Raw genomic sequence first — 24,640 nt, forward strand, 5'->3', positions numbered from 1 at the left:
CTGCCAGATTTTTTTTTTTTTTTTTAACATGTTATAACTCCAGCAGAACTAATCTACTCACGTCTGTTACTGTCTGGTAGGTCCTTTAGGCAAACATACTTAAAATAAACCTTTTGCAGGGTTTTTAGATGAAATGAAGAAATGCAGGTTTTTAGCACTAATGTTGAAAGCTCTTTGTTGAAATAATTACTGATTTCTAAGTCTTGTCTGAAGCATGAAGAACAGTAAGATATTAGGTACTAACAGCCATAACTTAACTGAATTTTTGCTGTTTATTCGCATAGTTCTTAATTCAATATTTGGCTTTAGTCTGTACGAATTATAAGTTTAAGGGTAAATATTGTCTCTACTCTGTCTACTTTAAAGGACCAAGTTAGATTCCTGTCTAGATCTTTGTAACAGCATATTTTTAAAGTATTTACATTTAAGAATGCAGTATGAAAATTTCAAATCTATGCAGCTAATGTCTTCAGACATTAAACAAAGGGATTTTTCTCCAGTCTGTGGCCAGGAGAATGTTTGTGCTAGATTTTTAAGCAGTGAAAGATGCAGTCCTCTAACTTAAGTGTGGTTAACCTCATTTACAGGAGAACTCAACATCATAATGGTGAAACTAACATTTGTGGGTTTTTGAAAATGTTGACACTGTATTGGTTTTCCATCTTTAAGAGGAAAATCTGTAGGGGTTTAGACACCTGGAAGAAGGCATGGATATATATTACGTACTTGAGTCCAGAGCAGAGTCTTAGAAAACATCCCCTCTGTGGCCATCTGAAGGTGGCAGAGGGTGTTCCTATTTTCTAGGTGTCTTTCCCCCAGCTCTCAACCCCCTTTTTTGTGCTGGAAAATGCTGTTCACACCTGTGGGTCTGCCCTGTGCACACTCCTGTGCAGCTCTAGCTTGGGAAATGCAGTTCAGACCTCTTCTCTGCCTGTGGCCCTGAGCCAGGCACTGGTTCCATAGCTCAGCAGCCTGCTGGCCTTGGTCCAGTTGGCTGTCTCAGAGCACACCTCGTAACCAAGTACTGCTGGTACCCTCTGAAATACCCATCTATGCCTGGGATTATTTTTTATATTCCATTATTGTTGTTGTTGTTAGCCTTATTGTTATTGTTGTTGTTATTGTTATTATTTAACCACCAGCTGCAGGAGAGGACAAAAGCGACAATAAAACTGTCCTGGCAATGTTGAATAAATCTTGCATGAAGCACAAAACTGTGGGAGGAGTTTAAAACACAGTTTTACCATCCACATGTGCTGTAGAAGACACCTAGGTGCCTGGCTGGGTTGCAGCATTGCACCTGTGTCTGAGGATATGCAGTGGTGGGTGCAGAGCAACTGGAGTTTCCTGGATCTGCAGTTGTTCAGGGCTTAGTCACAGAGCAGAATACCTAATACAGACACTGAACTTGGCTTGATTTAAGCCAGTTCAGGTCTGCATGCAGCAAGGGTATGCTGTTCATCAGGTTTCTTCACTTCCAGAACTGTAGATGCAGAGTAGACACATCCATGGCAGTCAGGCCTGTATTTGGCATGCTCTGTATGGATAATGGTACTGAGTCATTGTATCCATAAAAAGTAAAGAATCCTGTAGTTTCTTCATATGTTCATCTTGAGGTACCCTTCATGCCTGTGTGGCTTGATAAGGACCCCAGGCATGTTGGATGACTGTTCAGTGCCTAATTAGCAGGGGGAAAAGTGTCATGAGTGTGAGAAGTTTCTTTACCTGATGCCACAGCTGCTCTCTGCTGCGATGAGCTGATTCATTTCTTTGTCTCTGCATTGCAAACTCTCGCTGGAGTGAATTCAAGAATTCATTAAAAATAGCATAGTTTTTGTTTGCTGGCTTGGACAAATGCAATGTGTAACAAATGTTTGCAGATGGCTGGATTGATGCAGGTGAGGTAGTGACAGGCTGTAGTATGGGAGCAGGAAAGTACATGTTTTGATGGATGAGTGACTAGGAAGGGGAAGGCCTTCAGCAGGGCTAGCCATGGTTACAAGATCAGTTGTGAGTCTGTACCACTTCTGCATACATTTATAGATGTGCAAGTTTGAGTTTCTAATTAGCTTCTCTGCCTTTTACTGCATAATCACTTTTATTTCTGTGATGTTTCCAGTACTTCTGTAGCAACAGCAAAAATTTCTTAGGACTATATGGCATTGGCAAATGTTTGAGAGGACATATGGTAAAGATGCATGGTACTGTATAGAAAAACATTTCTTGACAGCTGTCAAGAAAATGTTTTTTTTTACTACCTGGCTCATTTTGTGGCAAACACTGCAAAGATGCTAACAAGATTTCTTATAAACTGCATCAATATATATATTTGGGTTTTTCAGTACAGAATGGCTGAGTGCTGAAGCTACTTCTTTAAGTGCATCTGCAAGTGCAATTAAGTGTGGTATTAATATCACTAGTGTACAGACACAACTTATAATAGAGTTGGCCCTTCCTATGTCTGTTTTCTTTTGATAGTACTTGTTTAAGATCTCCATTAAATTTTGTTACATAGGAGTGGTGTCCTGAATTGTGTGAAAGCATGAAAATAAGAAGGGATTTATGGACTGTCCTGATGGTGTATGTGATCTGTGCATTGCTTTAGAGAAGTGAGGAGAGTGAATGGTACAAATATTACGATTAATCCAAGAAATGAGTCTGCAGTGATTATTGATTTATGAATTTTTCATGTACCCAAGAGATTTTTTTTAACCTAACTTTTTGTTGTGAAAAGATGGGGGAGAGGGGCTATTTGTGTCTATGATCTAAAGAGGTTTTTCATGGGTCTTACACATGTTCCAATGAACAGTTCTAAATTGTTCAGAGGTATAGAAAATACTTTGATACTGCTGGCAGTGATCAAGGTATTTGCGCTTAACTATACCTTGTATACTCAAATGAATTTCTAACTTTACTAATATAATGATTTCTGTCTGTATTCTTGGAGGCAAATGATAACATAATTTGGATTGTATTGCTTTACCTGCTTTATGGCGAAACTGACAGGCTGTTTATTTTTGTAACCTCCTAGGGACTTAAGTCACAACAAATTATCTTCAATCAAGACCAGTCTCTTGGATCACCTTCATAGTCTTCAGGAAGTGTAAGTTAATTTGTCTTAATTAAAAACTAAACCAAAACAAAAAACCCCAACCAAAAATACCCAGCCAGTGTTTGTGTATGCTAATTGTATAGCTATTTCTCTATGGAGAGTTGGTTGAACAACAGAGATGTTTGTTCTTGTGTTTTACATTAAGAGAAACTGGAATTATTTTTTAATTTTGAGGTGACACAGTTCAGTAGTTTAGCAAGTTGAATGTACATACTTCTGATTAACATCAAAGCTGACTCTGCCTTTTGTAATATTAATAGGAAGCTGAACAACAATGAACTGGAGATCATTCCAGATTTGGGACCAGTCTCTGCAAATATAACTCTTCTGTCTTTGTAAGTAGATCTTACTCTTATCCCTAGTTAGTGGAACTAACTCTACAGGGTTCATGGAAACACGTCCATTACAGAGATTAAAGTGAAATAATTGAAAATAGAGCAGCTTGTGGTTAGGAAGTTGATTATGTCATATTATTTAGCAGGTTGTTTAAAATGTGTATAATTGAGCTGAATCCTTGTAGTTTTTGTGCTTCCCTCAGGTGCAAAGACTGCATTAGAGTTAATTTATGTTGTGGTAGTGCCCAAAAGCCTCAGCCCTGTTGTGCTAGGCACTGTACAAACATCAGTAAATGTTATACAAACTTGCACGATGCAGTCTTTAAAACAAGAGTTAAACTGTGTCATTTTCATCTTGGCTGACATCCTGATTTGTCAAATCATGGCAAAATTCCATGAGTTTCAGTGGTCAGCTCAGGGAAATCCCCTCAAGACGCAGTTTCAGGACAAGTATCTAGGTTAGAAGGTGTTTTGCCAATGTCTTGAAAATGTCTTTCTGAGCCCATTTTAATGTGTGACATATGTTTTTTTTATGGCTGCAGTTAATACATATACTTGCAACACACGATTGTGTCTATGTTCATTGTTTTGTTCGAAAGAAATGAGTGGGTTGCTTGACACAGCATTTGTAATACTAGTGTAAAGGTTCAAAAGGCATATAGGGCCCATAACCAAAAAGCTGATTTTAAGGGAAGTCTTACTCTTAAGGTTTTCACTTTAAATCGCTTGAAATTTTTTCTGATTTTCTTCAATCAAATGTTTAAGGAACTGGTAGAAAAATAGTTAACTAGTGTACTATTAATTAGTAAAAAAAGAAAGATCATGTTTTTCATATATGGGATTTGCATTTTGTCAACGGGAGTCTAAAATGTCTTAGGGTATTTATGTAGCCCTCTGGCCAAGTCCTGTCCTTGAATACAAATTGCAAGATACCTTTCTTGAAGCCTGAAGGGTTAAAACTATACAGTAAACTTTGGAAAGCTGTTCAGTTAATTAAATTGATCACTATTCAATTGCTTACATCTGGTGATTTATAGGGATTTGTTTTAACTCTAGGCCCAGGTCAGCTAAGTCAGCTGGTGTAGCCGCTGTGTCTGGACTGCTCTGTTTGAATAAGAACTAAGTGACATTAGATACTGATGTGGTTTCTACAGATCAAAATCAGAAAAGAATGAAAGAAAATGCAGACATTGTCTGACAAATGATTGTTACACTGGCATAGCCTTCTGTAGTTTAAGCATCTCATTTATCTAAAGAATTTTTTTTTTTTTTGCCACCTTGCTAAAGTTCTTTTTACCACAAGGCTAGAAACAGTAACATAATAAAGTGATTTATATCCTCCTGCTTCACTTCTGATGAATACAAAAATGAGAATTTGTCTTAACATCTCTTTCAGTGCTTTTCATGGAAACTTAACTAGTTTAGAGGAACCTAAAATCATCTTTCTGCAGCTCTGTAAAAATTTTTTGTCTTCCTTTGAGGGATTGAATGATAATCAGTCACTATGGGATTGATTGTTTCACATCCTTAGGTCACTGGCTTGGTTCATTTACTCAGGTGGTCAAACATGCAAAATCTTTGTCAGATCTGTGCTCTGCACTATATATGCTGACATGTAAAAGGAAGAAAAAAGTATTTCTAAAACCTGTTATCATTATACTAATGCAGTTAAAGTTGTTCTGGTTGGGTGTTAGCTTGTTCTCATTCTAATTTCCAGTACTTCTGTGCAGTGTCAGGAGATTACTGACTATAACTGTGTTCCAGCTGAGAGATTTAATACCTATTCCATAACTATAGCAGAGATTCCTTGAGATAAATATGGTAGAAATAATTAAGTAGTTTAAATATTTTACCCTAACTAATGAATGTCAGTGTATAATAGTTAAGATAATTATCTGTTCTGTATCAAAATAGATGAACATAGAACATAAAATCACAGTGGTAGTGGAGAGTGGCAGGTTTCCCCCTGAGCCTCCTTTTCTTACTGCTTGGATGTTACTTATATAAAGACATTAAATCTTGCTTTACAGAAAAGAATATAAATAAAGAGGAATAAACAAACAGCAGTTGTCTGGCAGAAAAATATATGTAATACAGTGGTAGCATAGATGGACAAATATTCAATCTAATGGTACCCTTTTTTTTTTTAGAAGTGAAAAAACGTTCATTTATTTTATCTGTGGTGGATGTTATTTGAAGGGGTTGAATCAAACTTGGGTTAATATATCTAAGTCATGCAAAGGCAGCACATCTGGAACAATTAGAATATAATTTTTAGAAACACTCTTCAAAGAAACATCTGATGACTTTCTCCAGGATTTTAAGCTTTTATATGAAAGGAGCTTGTAGAGCCTTTCCAAAGCAAGCCAAAAAAAAAAGTTGAGTCTTTGACTTTCAAATAATAACAGAATAGAGGATGCTAGTCTTCTGCAACTTGACTTGATTACATTACTTATGAGATACTTGTATGTTGGTTCATTTCTGTCAGTTGAAAAGCCAGTTGTTTTTTTCCAAGGAGTCTTCAAGGAATGCTGTGGAAGTGGTGCCCTCTTTTCTTGCCAGTATCTTCATTGTTGAAGAAGTTCTCTTGTTGCAAGATTAATAACAGAATAGAGGATGCTAGTCTTCTGCAACTTGACTTGATTACATTACTTATGAGATACTTGTATGTTGGTTCATTTCTGTCAGTTGAAAAGCCAGTTGTTTTTTTCCAAGGAGTCTTCAAGGAATGCTGTGGAAGTGGTGCCCTCTTTTCTTGCCAGTATCTTCATTGTTGAAGAAGTTCTCTTGTTGCAAGATTTTTTTTTTACTTCTTTGTAACTGGCACTCGGCTTGGGAGCCTTAGAATTTTACCTGTTCTGCAAGAATTTTCTTGCCCTGTAGAGGAAATTACACTGCTGGTATGTCTATATAATATTGCAGGCATCTCCACACAGCACTGCATGTCTAAATTCTTTGAGCAATATATACAAGCATGGGTGGATTATCATGTTAGTGTAGTTTCCATTTCTGAAGCTACCTCATTTTTAGCTAATTGATACTTATCTAACTGAGATATTTACATACTAATGTATTATTCAAAGTAAACATAACTAGTGCAGCAGATGTTCCCAGTCTCATGGTTGCAGTCTGTCTGTAACATGAAACAACAATGCCAATGTTTTGCTTTTATGCATGCCAGTTGAGAATTGAACATCATGGGAGAGCTAAGTATCAGGCAGGCAAAGACCCCCCACCGTCCTGGGAAGAACTTATGTCAGTGTGAAGGAGTGTACAAGCATATTCAGGCACATTCTTGTTACATGGCTGGAGATGAATCTATGATTTTATTCATGTGATGAGTGTGTATCTTGTCACATGGCATAGAAGAGCTTGTGAGCTTCCTGGGAAACTATTGCGAGCTATATGGGTGGTGCTTTGGGCTAAATCTGGTCAGGAGGCCTCAGGTTGTGAAGCTGTGTTGTCTTGCCTAACACTAACATATAATGTGTTCCAGACAGAGCAAAGAGTAGGATTCATATTCCCTACCCTAAATTCTTGAAAATTTAACATTTTAAGTATGAATTACTAGCTGTAATCCTCTTCAGGATAAGTGGAGAAGAAAAGGCTTTCTCTGAAATTATTTTTCTTCACTAAGATAGTTCAGATGACTTCCCTACTGAATCCCATCTAGAGAATTATTTTAAGCTGACTTTTAGGTGTCTGAACTTAGATTATTTTTTAAATGTCTAGCCAATGTCCTTGGACATTCCTGTCTCAGTGATGTTACTTGCAGTGTGTTTGACCATTTAGGTTAATTATTTGAAAATGAAATTTCAGGGTGTCCTTTTTGCTGTGCTACCAAGCCCTTTTATATGTCTTCTATGAGAGAAGGCAGGAAGAGAGCAGTATATTAAGACAGAAAGAGGGAAGTTTAGCCATTTGCCAGATATTGTCGGCACAGTAGCTCTAGCCAGAAAGCCAAGTCCCCCAAGTGCTGGAAAACTTAACCTTTTTGGGAGAGTACGGGATTTAATGACTCATTATCACAGATGTATGTGCAGACATCACTCACAGTAATGTAGGTGTATTTATTTATCCCTAGAAGTAAAATATTTTAGATGTTTTTTAATTTGCATTCCTGAAGTGCTTGTAGAAACAGTTAAATTAATGTAAAATTGCTTTAAATGGTTGTAGTAGAAAATTCTGCACTTCTGGGAGAACAAGTTCCTTTTCATTCTCTCTAGATAGTTGGATTGCTTTTGTGTCTGGTATAAAAATGGGCAGTAATGCCCTCGTTCCAGGAGAACAAGCAAAGGTTCTGAATTTGATTTCCATTCTAATGACATTTCTTGTCCAAGATGCACCAGTCCTGTCCTATTTATCTTGAAAATTTGCTGAATTACTTGCAAAATTTTTAAAATTATGTACTTGTAGGCACCATCCAACATCATCAGTGCTCTGTATCCTTGGGTGCTGTGAAAAATGGAAGGCAGCAGTGACTTTGAAGAGACAGAAGAGTTTTGAGTATTAAACTGTCCTGCCTCTCCAACTAGATTTATTCCTATCAAAATGTATGTGTAGAAGTGATATTAGAATAGCATGTTTCTCATTACCTACATCCAGGGTATTTTATGTAGTAGTCTTGCTGTCTGTAAGGACTAGAAAAGCTGTATGTGCCCAAGTCTGTAGTGCATATAGTGAAATTCTAACATTAGACCAGTTTTAAACAATGCAGTGTTTTAAATAAACTTGTGATGTAAATTTTTATTGGATGGGAATTACTTTATTTAAAAGCACTAGTACATATGGTACAGGTGAATTAAGCTATCCTTGTAGCTTATGTTGTCAAGACTGATCATGTTATTCTAGAACAGAATGTGAAATCTTCTGCTCATAAGAGGCATGAAGAATATGCAACGTGGTAGAGTTTTTCCTCTGCTATGCTGAGGGGCCCCTCCAATCCTGTCTGTGCAGGAAGTCTTTAAGGCAGTGGCCATTCACTTTTGAGTTCTGAGACAGTGAAAAATGTTGCCAAAATTGAGGTGGTTTCTTGAAATGTGCTCATGTGTTTGTTAGGTGATGGACTGAATCCACAAGTGACTTTGCTGAAGGCTTTCTACAGTCTTTGGTTTGTAATGTCTGTCAGTCAATATGTACTGAGTTTAAATGCATTGTCTTTGAAGACTTGTCTTGTGTCCTGGATGTGTGAAAAGGTAAATGAACAAAAATCATTAACAGAAAAGGTAAGTCAGGAGATAAAAACAGGACAAAACTACTGTAAAGTAGCCAGTCCTAGGTGACTACAGGGATCACAGGTTTTCATAGTAAGCAAAATTGTTTCACCTTTAAATGTAGCTTTCTGATCAGCCACTACTAAATCACTGTGATTACTTAGCTAACTTTATGCTGGAACATAGTTACTGAAGAAAAGTGGCAGTTAATCCCTTATACTGTTTGGAAGGGAATGTTGTTGGTTTTGGGATTTTTACTATTACGTGTCCATTTCTGTTTAAAATGTGGAAAAGTATATTTATATATGTTATGTGATAATGAGCATCCTAGATCAGGCTTCGGATAGTCATATCGAGAAGTAAAATTGAAGCAGACATGCAAAATAGATTATACATTTGTCCCAACTGGCAATTTGGAAATAAGAGCGATAAGTCTGCAGTGTGTGGCAGTAACTTAAACCTCTGTGAAGGGCCTTCTGTAATATAATAATCTGTGTCTGCAAGGTTATTTGGAATAGGGGTAGGTATGAGAAATCTGCCTCCTCGTCATCTCACAGTAGGCTGAGAGTGGAAGCTGTGTGTAAAATCCAGGAGAATTCTATCTCAGTTTGCATTTAGAAAGCTACAGTCACAAGAAAGATGTTTATATGAAACTTCTGAAAATGAAAGCTTACATTCAGTAGGAGTGGATGCTTTTCCCTTCTATGCTTGCCAGAGAAAGTGGTATTGTGTGTTTATAAAGCTAGTGTACTAAACTGAAGTCTGGCTCCCAGTAGTAAGAAAATGTTGGTCAAATATTTTACATCCTTGTCATCTCTTCAGCTACCACTTTATTACGGGAAGGATTTGGATGCTGCCTGGAAGAGTTTGTTTTGAAGAAGGATTGAAAGAAAGGATAGAGGAATGCCAGACTGGGCTTCAGGCATAAGGCTACTTGGAGAATGTCCCAAAAATGAGAGTGGTGGTAAACCATGTGTGACTTGGGCTGAAGTTGCAAGCAAAAAGCTAGAGCAAAGAAACTTACTGGAATTAGTTCTTGCAGTCTTTGACATTTGGTGTGGAGACTAAGAGGAAGTAAATGAAAGAATTTGCAAGGGAACCTGTCTTAGTCAGGGTTACAGACATGGAAACTAGATTTTTATGGCAGCAATTTAGGCTGAATGATTTTCGATGCCTGAAGTGCCTACAAGGGAGCCAGAGAGGGACTCTTTGTTAGGAACTGCAATGATAGAACAGCGGGTAATGGGTTCAAACTGAAGGAGGGAAAGTCTAGGTTAGATATTAGAAAGGTTTTTCACTATAAGGGTGATGAGACATTGGAACAGGTTGCCTAGGGATGTGGTGGCTGCCCCAACCCTGGCAGTGTTCAAGGCCAGGCTGGATGAGCCTTGAGCAACCTGATCTAGTGAGGAGGTGTCCCTGCCCATGGCAGGGAGGGTTGGGACTAGATGATCTGTCAGGGCCATTCCAACACTTAAATTCTATGATTCTGTGATCCTGTAGAAGTATCATGTGTCTGAAAGTTTGGATTTGCCTCTGTCTTCTTTTTGACAATGAAAACGTCTCTGATCCCAGAGTTGTTTCAGGGTGCATCTTACACGTTCCCTTTTCCCAGTTTATATTTGGTTTGGGAATCAATGAACCTTTGGTTTTAAGTTTAGAACAGTGTTATCAGTAGTCTATAGAGTTCTGATTTCTCATTTTCTACTTTATGGCTGTGTACCACAAAAAGTAAAAGTAGAGACTTGCTGGCATCTGGCTTGAAAAAGCAGCAATGGCAAGCATGGATCATGGATACAAGGAGACCTTCAAAAGAAAGAACACCTGCTTGCTGCAAGGAACTCAAACTGTGTGTGAAAGAGGCATCAGACTTGTAGCTCTATCAGTAGGGCTGAAAATGAGTCAGAATCCTGGCTCTATTTTTGGCAACTTTGTCTTGGAGAAAAGGTTTCACTTGAAATGTTTTCTATATCTGAGTTGCAAAGATTAAAAACCCCTAGATTTTCTTAATACAGTGTGGTTGAGTGTCTAAAGGCTGAGAAGAACATGTAGTCCCATTCATACCGAGATTTTTTGTAAGGGTAGTGTTCAGCTTGAAACCATAATTTCAATATTTTAAATGATGTAATTGTTCATTACCATCTGGCTAATTTTAGTAGTCAAATGAGTAGAAATTCAAGAAAAAAAGACTTTTTTGCTCTTTCTTCTTGTAGTAGTTACTGAGACTCTTCTGATCTTGGCTCCTTAAAGTTGTCCAGTCTTATTCTAAAAGCTACAAAGCATATATCTTCCAGCACTTTCTATTACAGGCTTGCTTTTTCATCTTTAGTATAATTCTTTTTTCTTTTTGCTTAAATTTGCTTTCGCTCAGTGTATTGACATCATTGTTTTGTATAAGAGCTCCAAAAGTCCCAAAGGAGTTTGAGAGGGCAGGAGGGGGAGTACAAGAAACAGTAGATGATATGCTGAGAGTCATATGATATTAGTGGGTGAGTAAAGAACAGGTGAAACAACCACAAAAATTGGAGGAAATGTGAAAAAGGAGAATGTGAGCTCTAATGGCACGTAATGGATACTACCTGGAACACGCTCGGATGTGGACACACACGGCTACTTTGCCTGTGCTCTGATATGACTGCCCTCTGAGACAGCTCTAATCTGGAAGCCATTGTAAACACAAGATGGTCAAACTAAACATCAATGAACCCCGGTGTCTCAACTGGTCCGAAAGAGAAATCTAGCCCTAGCAGCGTGCTTTTTTCCCCTCTCAGTCTCCAGCAAGAGACTCTACTATGATTTTGTTTCCCAGTTTGTGATTCAGCTTTAATATATCCTGCCTTTCAGGGCTTAGTTGTGGGACAGGAGGTACTGTATTGGTCCAAAATCACACAGATGTTAATTACTTTATATCTAACAATTTTGGAGAATAGGCTGCACAGGCACAGTTCTCTAAATTTGTCTTTCTAGACAACTTGTTTTTACCAGGTTGCTCTATGCTTCTACATGTGCTCCATGTCAGGATAATAGGGTAAGGTAAGCCTGAGAGGTTTTTAAAACACAGCAGATCAGGATCTATCTGGAAGAGTTATTCTGCAGGTGTAAGTGCAAGAGTGGTGTTTGGTTGGTTTTTTTTTTGTGCTGAGATTTCAAATAGAAACAAAAGATAGGCCTTTAGGTCTTAATCTACTCCTTAGTTGGTTTTTCCATGTTACAGGATCAGAGTCATGAAGCTCACATGGATATTTCTCCTAGGTAGAAAACATTACATACTGACCATCTTTATCAAGAGATACTTAGTCAACTATCTCAGATCTTTAAAAAACTGGTTTTTTTTCAGCACTTAAGAACTTTATGTCTAAAAGTTGTTAACTAGATCCTCAACAAAATGGATACGGGAGTTTCTGTCCTGCTTCATATTTCCGCAGAGGCAATGAGAGTACAAGTCAATGTGTCAAGTATGTTGTAGCTGTTGTTTAGATAGACTGAATCTTGAGATCATGACTGATAGGGCTGTTATAGATGTTTTGGCTGAGTGGTGTGGTTAAAGTCGTGAATGCTGAAAGAGAAAGCTGAGGTTTTTCATACCCGTAATGAAAAACTGATATTCTGTTTTAAGCTGGTATTCACACAGGCTTAAGTAAAAGGATCAGGCTGCATGCACTCGTGGGTGGTTGGTTAGTGGGTTGTTTTGCTGCAAGTCAGGGTGTAGGCACTCAAAGGCATGTTCAGATTCATGCAAATGTTTTTGGTGGGTTTGTCTTGGGGAGTTACTTGGTGCTCCTACTTCTTTAGGTGTAGCAGGAGAAGCTGTAAGGAAGATCCAGCATGTTGCTGTTCCTTACACATGAAAAAATTGTTATCAAATTGCTGCAGGTCTGCTTCTGGGAGAACTTGATGGGCTGGTTCTCTTGTTGCAGGGGATCACAGTTTCTTTGATCCCCCTGTGAGGGTCTGCAAAATGAAAACAGTGGGGTGCAGATCCTTCTATCTGAGCACAGTAATAATTTGGAAAGGTTTTTTGGGGGGAATTTCTTCTTTCTGCCCCCTCTCCCCAGTGAACAAGCTTTTATGTCATTGTGCCAACACACATACTGTTTGGGTCTGCCTTGCCAGCTAGATAGGCTTGCATTTCCAAACACGTCTTTGACTAATTTTGATCGTGATTTGGCAGTTAAGAGGAAGCTGATATATTGTTTAAGTGATGATTGTAGTTAGGTCATGTAGGAAGAAAATAAGAGAGACAAAGGCACAATTTGAACTAAATCTGGCCACTTCTGTCAGGGATAGCAAAAAGTGTTTCTATAAATACATGAATAACAAAAGGAAGGGCGAGGAAAACCTTCATTCCTTGTTGGACATGGAAGGGAACAGAGTGACCAAAGATGAGGAAAAGACTGAGGTACTTAACAACTTCTTTGCCTCGGTTTTTAATAGTAGGACAGGTTGTCCTCAGGAAAACTGGCCTCTAGAGCTGATAGACAGAGATAGGAAGCCAGATAGCCCCCCTGAAATCCAAGAGGAAATGGTTAGAGATCTGCTTAGCCACTTGGATGATCAGGCATTGGAATGGGCTGCCCAGGGAAGTGGTGGATTCACTGTCCCTGGAGATTTTCAAGCTGAGACTGGATGTGGCACTTAGTGCCATGGTCTAGTAACCACGGTAGGGTCGGACTTGATGATCTTTGAGGTCTTTTCCAGCCTCGTTGATTCTATGATTCTATGATTCTATGATTATGAAGAACAATCAGAGTTGAAATTTCTCATTTCAGCTAAAGTTGGGCTTTAAAGTAGAAAAGTTTGGATATCTTCCTTACATGTATGAATTATCACACTTAAATTTTTCTGAAGAGAAACTCTCCTAGGTGTTGGAGCAATAGGGAGCAAATGATTCAACAATTTTGCATTTCAGTAACTCCTACAAATATGAGTGAGCAGGAAAGCTGGTTTGATGTTCATTGTGAGATGGACTAGGACTTTGTGTAGCACAGTTTCTGTAAACAAAACAAGTTGCTTTTCTCTCCACAATATGGCATTGCCATCTCCAAATAAGAAAAATATTCCCCGAAACAAAAAAACCTGGGGATGTTTTTTGTTTATTTTTGTTGTAACCTGGTCTGTGTCAGGTAATTCACCAGTTAGTTTAAGTGCTAATCTGAAGGCTGTGTAAGAGTTTTATTCAGTTCCATTAGGTCCAATTAAACTTTGTAATACAGGGGCTATTATCCTGCCAGTTGTGAGGAATTTCTGTTTTATGGAGCAGTGCTGACACAAAGACAGCACTGTGCAAGCAGTCTTATAACTGAACACTTTCACACTGCTATTTAGGAGGCGTGCAGTTCAGGAAATTGCTGGCTTCTGCTGGAGCATACTTTTACTGCAAGGAAAATTTTATTCGTCACTCAAGTAATTGGCAGTTTTATTACCTTGTTAGTAATTACCTTATAAACAAACTAATGCATAAAGGCAATGCTCTATACCTGTTATCTAACTCACAGTCTTACTTGGCCGGTGGAACTGATGCATGGTGCTGATGTTTGTTGTTGGTTTTTTTATTAAAGTAATTTGTTTCCATTTATTGTAAATACTTTCAACTAAGAGTTAAAAAATGCAGTGTACCTCTACCAGACAGCCTGAGGAATGAAACATGATACAAGCTCAGCATTGGAGGCGATGCAAGATCACTTACCCATTCTCACATGTGGTCAGAAAGCCCATTTTTGAGTTAGTACTTTGTCTTGAGCAGTAGTGTCCCTCCTGCCCCTTGAATATATGGGCATTGTCCATGCTATCCTAATGTGTCCCTTACTGTTTGTTCCAGAGGAAGCACTTCCAATAAAAGCAAACACCTTCCAGAATCAATATGCTTGTTGATAGTTTTGCTGGAATTGCCTTTGCCTGCAATCTCTAGGAGCTGGGGAAAGCTCCTAAATTTTGATAATTCATCATACACAGTACAGTATGTATCACAGCTAGAACTGACTTGAACTTCCGGAGGTAATAAGGATCATTTTGGGTTCCGTTTGTTTAATTGGTCATGATCTGCTTTCACCTATGTACTGTTATCCCCAAACAAATAACCCTATTAATATTGCTGATGTGACTGTATGATCCTGTGCATTATGCAGTGAGATGGAAAAACTAGTAGGCTGCTGAGTTTGAACATGAAATGTGATCACTGGAAAAAGTACATGTCACTGGAAGTGAAAGAAGGGGTGTTTCTTATAGCAGACTAGAATACCCATGTCTTTAAAGAGTTACAAACTTTTTGTTGTGGAATTGGGTGTGATGCTTAGCTGAAGTTTGGCCAGATGTGGATTCCAAAACCTTTGTCATGAGCTCTAACAAGCAGAAATTTTGTTCTTTGTCGACTCACCAGAAAAATCTATAGGATGAAATAGTAGGTCTAATTGCAAAATTATAGAATGTTTTTTTCAGAGAGGGTGTGCTGTTATCCATCTTTTCTAATTTAGCTTTGGGTTTTTTTCTGGAAATTCAGTCTGATTTTCATGCCAAGGGAGTTTTCAAAAAACCTGAAACACTGTCTACCTGCTGTAATGTTTATTTACTTAAAATATAAAATAACTCTAATCTCATTTCATTGCAGTACTGTGACATACTATTACATGCCAATACCAGGTATTTTTACTGTTCAGAAATAGATAATAGAGTCTTGTATCTTGCTTTAAAAGCCATGAATTGCAGTAGTTGGATTGTAATGCAGTTTTTTTCATTGTTTCATGGCATTATGTTTTAAGAAATGTTGATGCACACTTATTTAGAGTATTTCAATTTGTGGTTTTGGATGGCTAGAAATTAATGTTGTGTCTAGAGAACATGCTTTATTGGTTATATTTAACTAGAAATTATTTTCAAGTGGGGAAATGAAGAACTAACTTTTGTCAGTCATATGTAGTTAGCACATATTTAATCTGGAAATGAGTCTTTTGTATACTGCCCTTAAATTTCAGGACCAGTAACAAGATTGCCAACATTTTGTCTGAACATCTGAAGCCATTTCAGAGTCTAGAAACTTTGGACTTGAGCAACAACAACATATCAGAACTAAAAATAACATCGTTTCCATCACTGCCACTCAAGTATCTGTAAGTAACACTTAATATTTTTTTCCTTTCAGTTTACTTTCAAAAAACTTGTTGGAAAACAGACTGGCAGCTGTTTGTTATGGTGCTAAATCTTCTTTTAGTTAGACTAACATTCAATATTCCTACTTTCACCTGTTGAGTTAACTGCTAACTTGAATATATGAATTGTTACAATGAGATGTTTTAGTTCACAAAAAGGCTAACACGGTCATTATCTGAAGATGAAACAAATCTACTTGTCGCTTGAGAGAAATAGTTATGTAACAAAATGAATTTAAGTTCCCCATGGATACGCTAGTCTTGAGTTACATGGAGTTTGGTAGACTTTTTTGTGAATCTACCTTAATCCTCATTCAGGAATGTTGCAATTCCAGTGCTATACTGAATGACAATAAAGTAATGGGATTGCAACATATTATCTTCTGCTGTTATCACACTCCTGCAGAGAAGAGCAAAACGGTGATGGTAAAATATTATTTGACTACAAAATAAGCTGCCAGAGCTCTAATTAATATGATAAACAAATCCCATTTATAAATGAGTAAGCACTGCGAGAGCTTTGTGTTTCACTATTTGGTATTAAGAATTTATTAAATCACTGTAAATATAACCTTCTAAACATTGTTTCAACAGGTATATTAACAGTAACCGAATAACCTTCATGGAGCCTGGTACCTTTGACAACTTGTCTACCACACTTCAAGTATTGAAACTGAACAGGAACAAAATTTCAGCAATCCCTCAAAAGATGTTTAAACTTTCCCATCTGCAGCACCTGTAAGTGCAACAACCTACAATTGACTAATTGTTTTGAGGTTTTACAAAGCACTTGCAGCACTTGAACTTTAGCCTTTAATTTAACCAGAGGCAGAGTGAGACAGACACAGAAAACATATTACTACCACCCTTACTAACTGCAGCATTGTACTGAGCAAAACTAGTCGTATGTGTTGGTGAGACGTGAATAGTCTTTGTGTTTAAAATTGTGTTTGCCTATTAAAAGGAAAAAAAGGCAGGCTGGAGAAGGAGTAATGGCAGTATTCCTATAAAAGAGCATGGGAGAATTACTAAATGAAGTAAACTTACATAGTTCACTCTAACAGTCATGTATTTGTTTTGTGCTTTCCCAGTGAAATGAAGGAAATCCATTTGCTTTCAGAAGGTCTAACAATAAGCAATATGTTTGAGCAAATAGACCTTCAGCTTCACTGATGCAATGCTGTCTATAAATGTTTTACTGAATAAATACTAAAGTTGCTTAGTATGAAAGAGACTGGGGAATTTTTTTTATTGGAAAACTTGAAAAGTGCAGGAAATGAATGAGAAGACGGGCTAGGATTGCGCTTTGTCAAATCCTGGGTAATTATTTTCCATCTCAGGTAGTTTAAGAGTTAAAAATGACAAACTCTCTTAGGTTAACCTTGAAAGTGAAAGGTCGTAAGAACACTGAAGTGTTAGGATGCTTGACACATCTGGAAACAGTGACTGTGTCTCTTCTGTGTACAAATTCAGGAAGAATTTGACTCAAGCCTCAGTAGAAGTGTGTGAGAACAGTCCTGCAAAGCTCAGGATTTGTTAATGATCTTGGTAGGCTTCCTAATCTTCATATTCAACTGAAATTTTGGATATTGGTGATATTCTTGCCTAAAAACATTCTACTCATTCACAATTGATATGCTGACCTAATTATGTTAGGTAGCTATTTGCAGCGAAGGCAAAAAATTTGTATTACCACCTGAAAGAAGGGGAGAAGAACTGAAGCCTGTTCTTATTAAATGTTCTTCACTGCTTATTCTTATTTATACACAGGAGGACGAGTAGGGTTCCCTATCTGGTGTCTGTTATCAGTTAGGTTTTGTATTAGGCTGCAGTAGAGAAAAGGTGAATTTTTACAGGGTTGAGACTTTGAAAAATAATTGTGGTGTAACTATGGAGGGAGAATTATTTAGGCCTTTACTTTGCATGGGGAAGTAAGCTTGGATGGAGAGGAGTCCTCTTGGTTTGGTAGATCTAAGACTTTCTTAAAGGGGCAGATGATCACTCATTGTATGAGGGCCTTTTCTTAGTCTTGTTAATACTGTCTGTTTATACTGTGTATCAATTGTTACCAATAAATAAGCTGTTAATTTAGCATTAGTGGCTATTTTACAATTCACTGTTAGATAAACAGTTGCATGTTGTTCTTTGTGCCTGTGTGAGGCTAGACTTCCATTTTCAAATAGCTCAGAAAGTCAGAGAGGTGCTTGGGATTGATGCAGGATTTGGAGTCAAAAAGGCCCAGCAGGAAAATAGAAAATACTGAGTACTACTGTCACTGCAGTTTGCCCTCCAGCTACTTATGCCTAGTAACTCCCTCACAGGTTACCCACTGGTCCAGGTTTCTGACCTACAAAGGCTGTGTGTAGTGGCAGAAAGGTGAATGCCAAGACCACTTGACAAAGAGGGAAGGAGCTATGTGTAACTAGTTGCAAAGAATGAAGGAGAAATGTGTAAGGAGTGTTCAGCTCCAGATTAAGAAAGAGAGGGGCCACCCATGATGCTCAATTTTGCCTAGTAATCACAGCTAGAATTTTAACTTTTTCTTCCTGATTTGGTTATTTGCAAATGCAATCTTACCTTAATAGCTCTACTAGTGGATTAACACCAGGAACTTGCTTTCACTTTTGAATTTGCAATCAGAATTAACCATAACATTCTAAGTTTACAGGGATTGTTTAAGTCTGAAAATCAAGGAACTATTGAGTACTCATCCTCAGTATTTGAAAGGCAGAACAGTATTAGCACAGTTAAATGTAGCATATTATAATAAAATATTCGTTGGTTATTTTTCTGTTATTTTACTTCCCGTCACTGCTTTATGCGCAAGAAAAGCATTCAAATGAAGTTTGTTTCCAGAGAGGGGAAGAAAAGTTGTTGGCATGCAGGTAAAATGACTGTACTGTAACTGTAAATTTTATTGATGCAGGGAGCTGAATCGCAACAAAATTAAAAAAATTGATGGGCTTACTTTCCAAGGACTTCCAGCTTTGAAATCACTAAAATTGCAGAGAAATGGGGTTACAAGGCTCATGGATGGTGCTTTCTGGGGATTGACCAACATGCAGGTCTTGTAAGTATCAAACTTTTGCTGTCAGGTTCTGCTGATAACATACTAAGTAGACTCATAGAAAATTAATAGAATTGCTTGGTAAAATGTAAAGGTGTTTTTGAATTAAATTGTTTTGGTGTGGTTTGCAAAGCAGCAAGTGATCAGTAGCAAATGAGCAGGGCAGCACGTTCTGAATGCAGGTATACAATTCTAGATGTAAATAGAGGCTGCAGCTATCTAGCCAGTATCGTGAAATCAGATGTGGACCTGGGACAAAGCAAGCATGACACTGAGTTTCTGAACCATATGTCTTTTATCTGTGTGTGTTTCCAGGCAGCTGGACCATAACAACTTAACAGAGGTAACCAAAGGCTGGCTTTATGGCTTGCTGATGCTGCAGCAACTCCATCTCAGCCAAAATGCCATCAGCACGATCAGTCCTGATGCCTGGGAATTTTGCCAAAAACTAAGTGAGCTGTGAGTAGCTTTATTCTATTCCAGTTTTGAAAACCAGGTACATGCCAAAGCATGAGCTTCTTACCATTGATCTGTGAATTTTTCATGAAGTTTCCAAGGTGACAACAACTTTTCTGTACGAGACAGTTAAATTTTGTTGAAAGAAGTCGAAGTCAACTGTGACTGCTTCATTTCACTGTGGCAGTTGTACTAAAGCTGTAACACAGAATTTTCAAATTAAAGAAATTCATTCTGTAGTAATTTGTGGATTTCTCAAAACAATACACAAGCCTTGTGATCAAAAATGGTGTGGTAGGTTTTGTGATAATTGTAAGGGGAAAAAACTTGCTCCTTCCCTGAAAATTCACCTGGGTTGAACGGAGTTAAATAAGCACTGAAGCATGAACATTAAAATATTTTTTTTCCTTAAATTTGCAGGGATTTGACATTCAATCAATTAGCAAGGTTAGATGATTCAAGCTTCATTGGTTTAAGCATGCTGGTTGGACTGTACATTGGAAACAACAAAGTAAATTACATTTCTGATTGTGCCTTCAGGGGACTTTCCAGTCTACAGACTTTGTAAGTTGACAAACTGAATTTGTAAGGTAAAAACATGAAGGAAAAACCTTGAGAGTTTATAGGTGTTTTTTTTTTCATTATGAAATATGCAAGAACCTTTTGTTAACTCCCCTGATCAGCATATGTTTTTCTTACAGTTAGATTTCTTTTCAGAATAGATAAAGGGAGGAGTTCCTCCTTTGTTAAGGCTGTGCAGAATGGATGGGATAATTATGATAGGAACTTTCAGTAGCATTATTATGGGAAAGGCATGTCTCCATGCAAAGACAGCCAGCAGCACTGCTATGCACAGCTTTAGGGATCTGGATCATAGTTGTGTCTTAACTGAATCAGCATTTTCTCTCATGGTAGAAATAAGAAGACAAAAGTCAGAACTCTGTTTTAGAACAGATGCTGATGCTGTTCATGGCTGGACAATTGCTTTAAGCATTTGAGCATGTTTTGAAATAGCTTTTCTTAAAGGAAGAGAAAGAAAGAAGTAAAGTAATCCAAATGTATTTTGCTTCATTAAAATCTTCCCATTGCATACAATCAACCCATCTGTTAGCCAGATGAGCAAAAGGATTGTTTGAAAAGGGTGCTAACACTTTACTTTCAGAGATTTGCTTACATACTCACACTTTAGGCATGTAGTGAAGATGCAGTTCAGAGGGGCATGTGCTGTGTTGTTTAAGAATACAGAGAGTTGTAGATCATAAAGAGAGGAAGTCAGAGATTTGCAAGGTATCTAGGAATTAAGTGCTAGGCTTTTCCTCCTAGACTTTCCTTTCTCCTCTAGCCCTACTCTGTTGATTCTTTGCTGACACACCATTCTATACACAAATCTATAATTTATTTATGCTTCACATATAATTAAGCAAGTGTTGTGGATGTTTTGGGATGTAAAAATGATTCATATTGGAGTAAATCTCTGTGTGTTAATATTACGAACTTAAAAAGACATGAGTGTTTTTTGTTTCAAAGGGGCAATAGTTGATCCCTTCCCTTCCTGTGATGCTTTCTCTTACAATAGTCATGTAGCTGAATGTCCTTGGAGAGGAATGTGGGTTTGTTTCTGAATGATTCTTAAAATTGTTGAGTTTGTGATTTTTTTAATTAGCAATGGGAAGAGTACTGAGTCTTCAAAGTCTCTCAGTGAAAGTTGAAATGATATATCTAATCAGGAAAAGCTTGTCTTAAAAAAAAACCCCTCAGAACCAGACAAATAAAACCCCAGCCTACCAGAAAGCTATCTTAGAAGTATTTAAAAATAATACATGCTTTTGAAGAAGTATGTATGTTGTTCTTTTTAATAGCTTTTGTGGTTTGATTTCCCTTCCCCTCTTAAACAGGGATCTGAAAAACAATGAAATATCATGGACTATTGAAGATATGAATGGTGCTTTCTCTGGCCTAGATAAACTTAGAAAGCTGTGAGTACTGCTACAGTATTTTTATCTCATAATTCCTTAAACAAATTAGCTTAGATTATGTGTTTCAGGGGACAAGGCCAACACTTACTGATGTTACAATTTTCATAGCTGAGATGATTTTTTTCTCCCTTACCATTTTGGTTTTTTCTATACAAGATATTTCTTTTATATAAAAGAAATTCCATATTTTTCAAGTCAGATGAATCTGAAATATTTTAAGTGTTATAACTATTTATGGATATATTTATTGAAGGATGAGGTTTTCCCATAATAACAAATAATAGTGTATCATATGATAGGCATAGTAACAGGAACAGTCTTTGATAAACTAATTTTCAAGTACAGATCTATGAAATAAAAAATTTATGTGTATACATTTAGAATAATCCAGGTCACTGAACTGTACACCTTAAATGTTTTCTAAAATCATTCTAAAATCTAGATATTTAATCAAGGGGAATAAATTAGTATCTTTTACATGTGTGACCTTTTGCTGCATTGGAGAAGGCTAAATGGTGAATATTAGTCACAGTTTAGAAACAAATGCCAAAAATGCAGTTATTCAGCTCAAAAATGCTCCCATTTAATTGTATCTTTTTTTGTATCATGTACTTAAAATTTTCAGGATACTTCAAGGAAACAGGATTAGATCCATTACAAAGAAAGCATTTTCTGGGTTGGATGCACTTGAACACCTGTAAGTAGTAGAAATTCACATTTAACCCAAAATTGGAAAAATTAATTCTGATATTAATTGAAATAAAAGTAGGAGTAGCAAACTTTATTTATGATTTGGATGAAATAAAATTCTCATGGTTACTACTGTGATCTTCAGAAGGCTGTTCAACTTTGAACTTATCATGAGTATGAATTTTGGAATTAATGCAGAAAGTGTTACGTATTAAGCATGCTATAAAACTCCTTAATTGTGTCTCTTTAGCTTTTGAGCTTGAGGATCCTTTGTATATCACTAAAATAGCAAACTATTCTTTGAGTATTAAATGCATTCAATTTAATATTACTCTTTTCCTCTAATGTTGTTATTCTTTTTTTTCCCTAGAGATCTAAGTAACAATGCAATTATGTCAGTTCAAGGAAATGCATTTTCACAAATGAAGAAACTCAAAGAATTGTAAGTTTCTATCAAAAGATATCACTTCCATTAATTGCATATATGTCCAGATAAATATCTAAATAAAAGCCTTGTAAGATGTTGCCTGATGCAGCACTAAACTCCTCCTCTAATCTCTTTGAAGTCACATAAAAAGTGTATGTCAGTATTTTGGGGTTTTTTTAAGTTTTTATGTGATGACTATATTTAAGTGAGAGAGTGTCAGGTAGGAGGCATTCATTTTCAGCTAAATTCAGTGTCTGTGAAGTCCTTATTTTAAATTGGCGGATCTCTAATAGGTTTTAGATAAGGGAGACTTTGATGTAATGTGCTATAAGATCAGCAGTGCTATTGCTGAGCTAAAGCTTACTGGACCAGTGAAATGCAGTGCTGTAATTCTTTCATAAAGACCTGGTTGTCAGTGCTTGTAACTGGGTCCTTCTGTCCTGTAGTAGCAAAGGGGCAGATCTTCAGCGAAGTCGTGAAGTGGTCACTGGGAAAAATGTATTCTAGTAAGGATTTTTATTTTGTTTTCCTACCCTTTTTTTCTGTTGATAAATGCAGAACAGCATTGCCACTGTTCCCTGTGTTTTGAGCACAGCTAATTCTTCCTTTTGCATATGTATCATGTCTCCTCTATTATATTAGCCTTCTCTAGTGAGACCTGTTGTCCAGAGCTGCTCTCTGGATAATCTGTCAACAAACTAAAGAACAACAAAAATGTGCTGCTCCCATTAGGAGTAGAAACTGCTTGAAGCTTGTCTGGCGCTTTTCATTTGTGTTCTTCAGACTGCTATCAAGTATCAATTTAGTAGCTGGCTCTTTACTTCATCTTATGGGTTTACTCTATGTTGGGTGCCACAGATAAAGTAACAAGAAATCTTGCATATTTCATGAAATCACAGAAGAGCCCAGGTTTTAAGGTACCTCAAAGTCTGGTCTGACTTTTCCTGGAAAAGAGAGACTAGATCAGGTTCTCTAACACCCTGTCCAGTTGTATCTTGAAAACCTCCAGTGCTGGGCTCTCCACCAGGTCCCTGGGGAGGTTGTTCTGGTATGTGATTGTTCACACTATAAAATATTGATTTATTGTATCTAGGCAATATTTCATTCCTTTGAAGTTCAGCTTGATGTTATTCATATGGTAGTGTAGCTGCAGTTGCTCTAGGAAGCAACAGCCATGCTTCTACCCATAGCTAGGGGTTTTCTGCCTTTCTGCTTCCTTGAGTTGGATCTGGTTGCGTTACTTGATTAGTTTGCTGAACTTCCTCAGCCAGCTGCAGGGCAGTTGCTAGTTCCGCACAAGAGAATTGGTGGGAGCACAGTGCTGAGAATTAGGAATTGATATGGATGATTTGAAGAGTAATCAAATGTGATGGAATGACAGGCTAACACTGCTCCAGGAGATGTAACATGCTACAAGATACTAGACTCCAAACACTTCAATGAAATGACTATTCAAGAGTTGTTGGAGTTGTTTTTCCTGTACTTTTCTTGAAGCACCTGGTAGACATTCATTATGTCTGAGGAGGATGCAGACAGATGGTAGAAAGTACTTTCCCAGAAGTGAGATTTAGTATAAATTCATATCTAGCCCCTAGAGAGTAAGTATGAAAATAATATGACTGGAACCCTCTGCATCAGGGTAGCAAAAAATCTGTGGTTTCTCTGCCTCCTAAGAATAACCAGAATGATCCTAGAACTTAAGTGAAAAATGGCCTGTTTAATCTTGATGTGAACTAGTGAGCTGGCATCCCCAGGTTTCATCCATGCAGTGTTAATGTGAGAAAAGAGCACAGAAACACTCTTCTTCAAGAAAAAAAATCCAGCATTGCTATGTCTTCATTTATCTTTAAAGCTATTTATCTCTCTGGATCCAGAAATTATTTTTGCTTTTGAGCAGGTGAGATTTGGAGAGAGGTATTTCATTACTGACTGTTTTTAAATTTTGTTTTTTCCTAAGGGTCATTCTGAGTTTTCAGCCAAAACTGGGAACTTTTCCTGCTTAATCTCCTGATTCTACATGCTTCACATAACATTACTTTGCTTTTTTATATTTTTCCCTTCTGTGAATATTCCCATAGGTTAGGTAAGCTGATAACCAGTTCTGCACTTGTTTCAACATGTGACTAATCTTTGTCTCCCATCCCCCTTTAAAAATATCTTTGCCAAGATAAATTCTGACTGAAAGAGAAATGAGAGAAAGAAATAGTCTCAGTTGTTAACTT

The 24,640-nt window shown here is 37.3% G+C and overlaps 1 protein-coding gene across 1 annotated transcript in view; it reads left to right on the plus strand.

Moving 5' to 3' along the window:
* Positions 1-3,031: 3,031 nt before the first annotated feature.
* The window catches only part of LRIG3 (leucine-rich repeats and immunoglobulin-like domains 3), a gene marked incomplete at its 5' end in the record, with an annotated part of 31,902 nt that continues 10,293 nt past the window's right edge, over positions 3,032-24,640 (plus strand). The window contains 10 exons of the mRNA XM_009084072.1: positions 3,032-3,103; positions 3,373-3,447; positions 15,629-15,763; positions 16,397-16,540; positions 18,729-18,872; positions 19,185-19,328; positions 19,746-19,889; positions 21,221-21,301; positions 21,927-21,998; positions 22,362-22,433. Of these exons, the coding sequence (XP_009082320.1) occupies positions 3,032-3,103; positions 3,373-3,447; positions 15,629-15,763; positions 16,397-16,540; positions 18,729-18,872; positions 19,185-19,328; positions 19,746-19,889; positions 21,221-21,301; positions 21,927-21,998; positions 22,362-22,433 (1,083 nt within the window). The remainder of the gene's footprint in view (positions 3,104-3,372; positions 3,448-15,628; positions 15,764-16,396; positions 16,541-18,728; positions 18,873-19,184; positions 19,329-19,745; positions 19,890-21,220; positions 21,302-21,926; positions 21,999-22,361; positions 22,434-24,640) is intronic.

Source organism: Acanthisitta chloris, unplaced genomic scaffold (genome assembly GCF_000695815.1).
Source record: "Acanthisitta chloris isolate BGI_N310 unplaced genomic scaffold, ASM69581v1 scaffold25271, whole genome shotgun sequence".
Lineage (NCBI taxonomy): Eukaryota > Metazoa > Chordata > Aves > Passeriformes > Acanthisittidae > Acanthisitta > Acanthisitta chloris.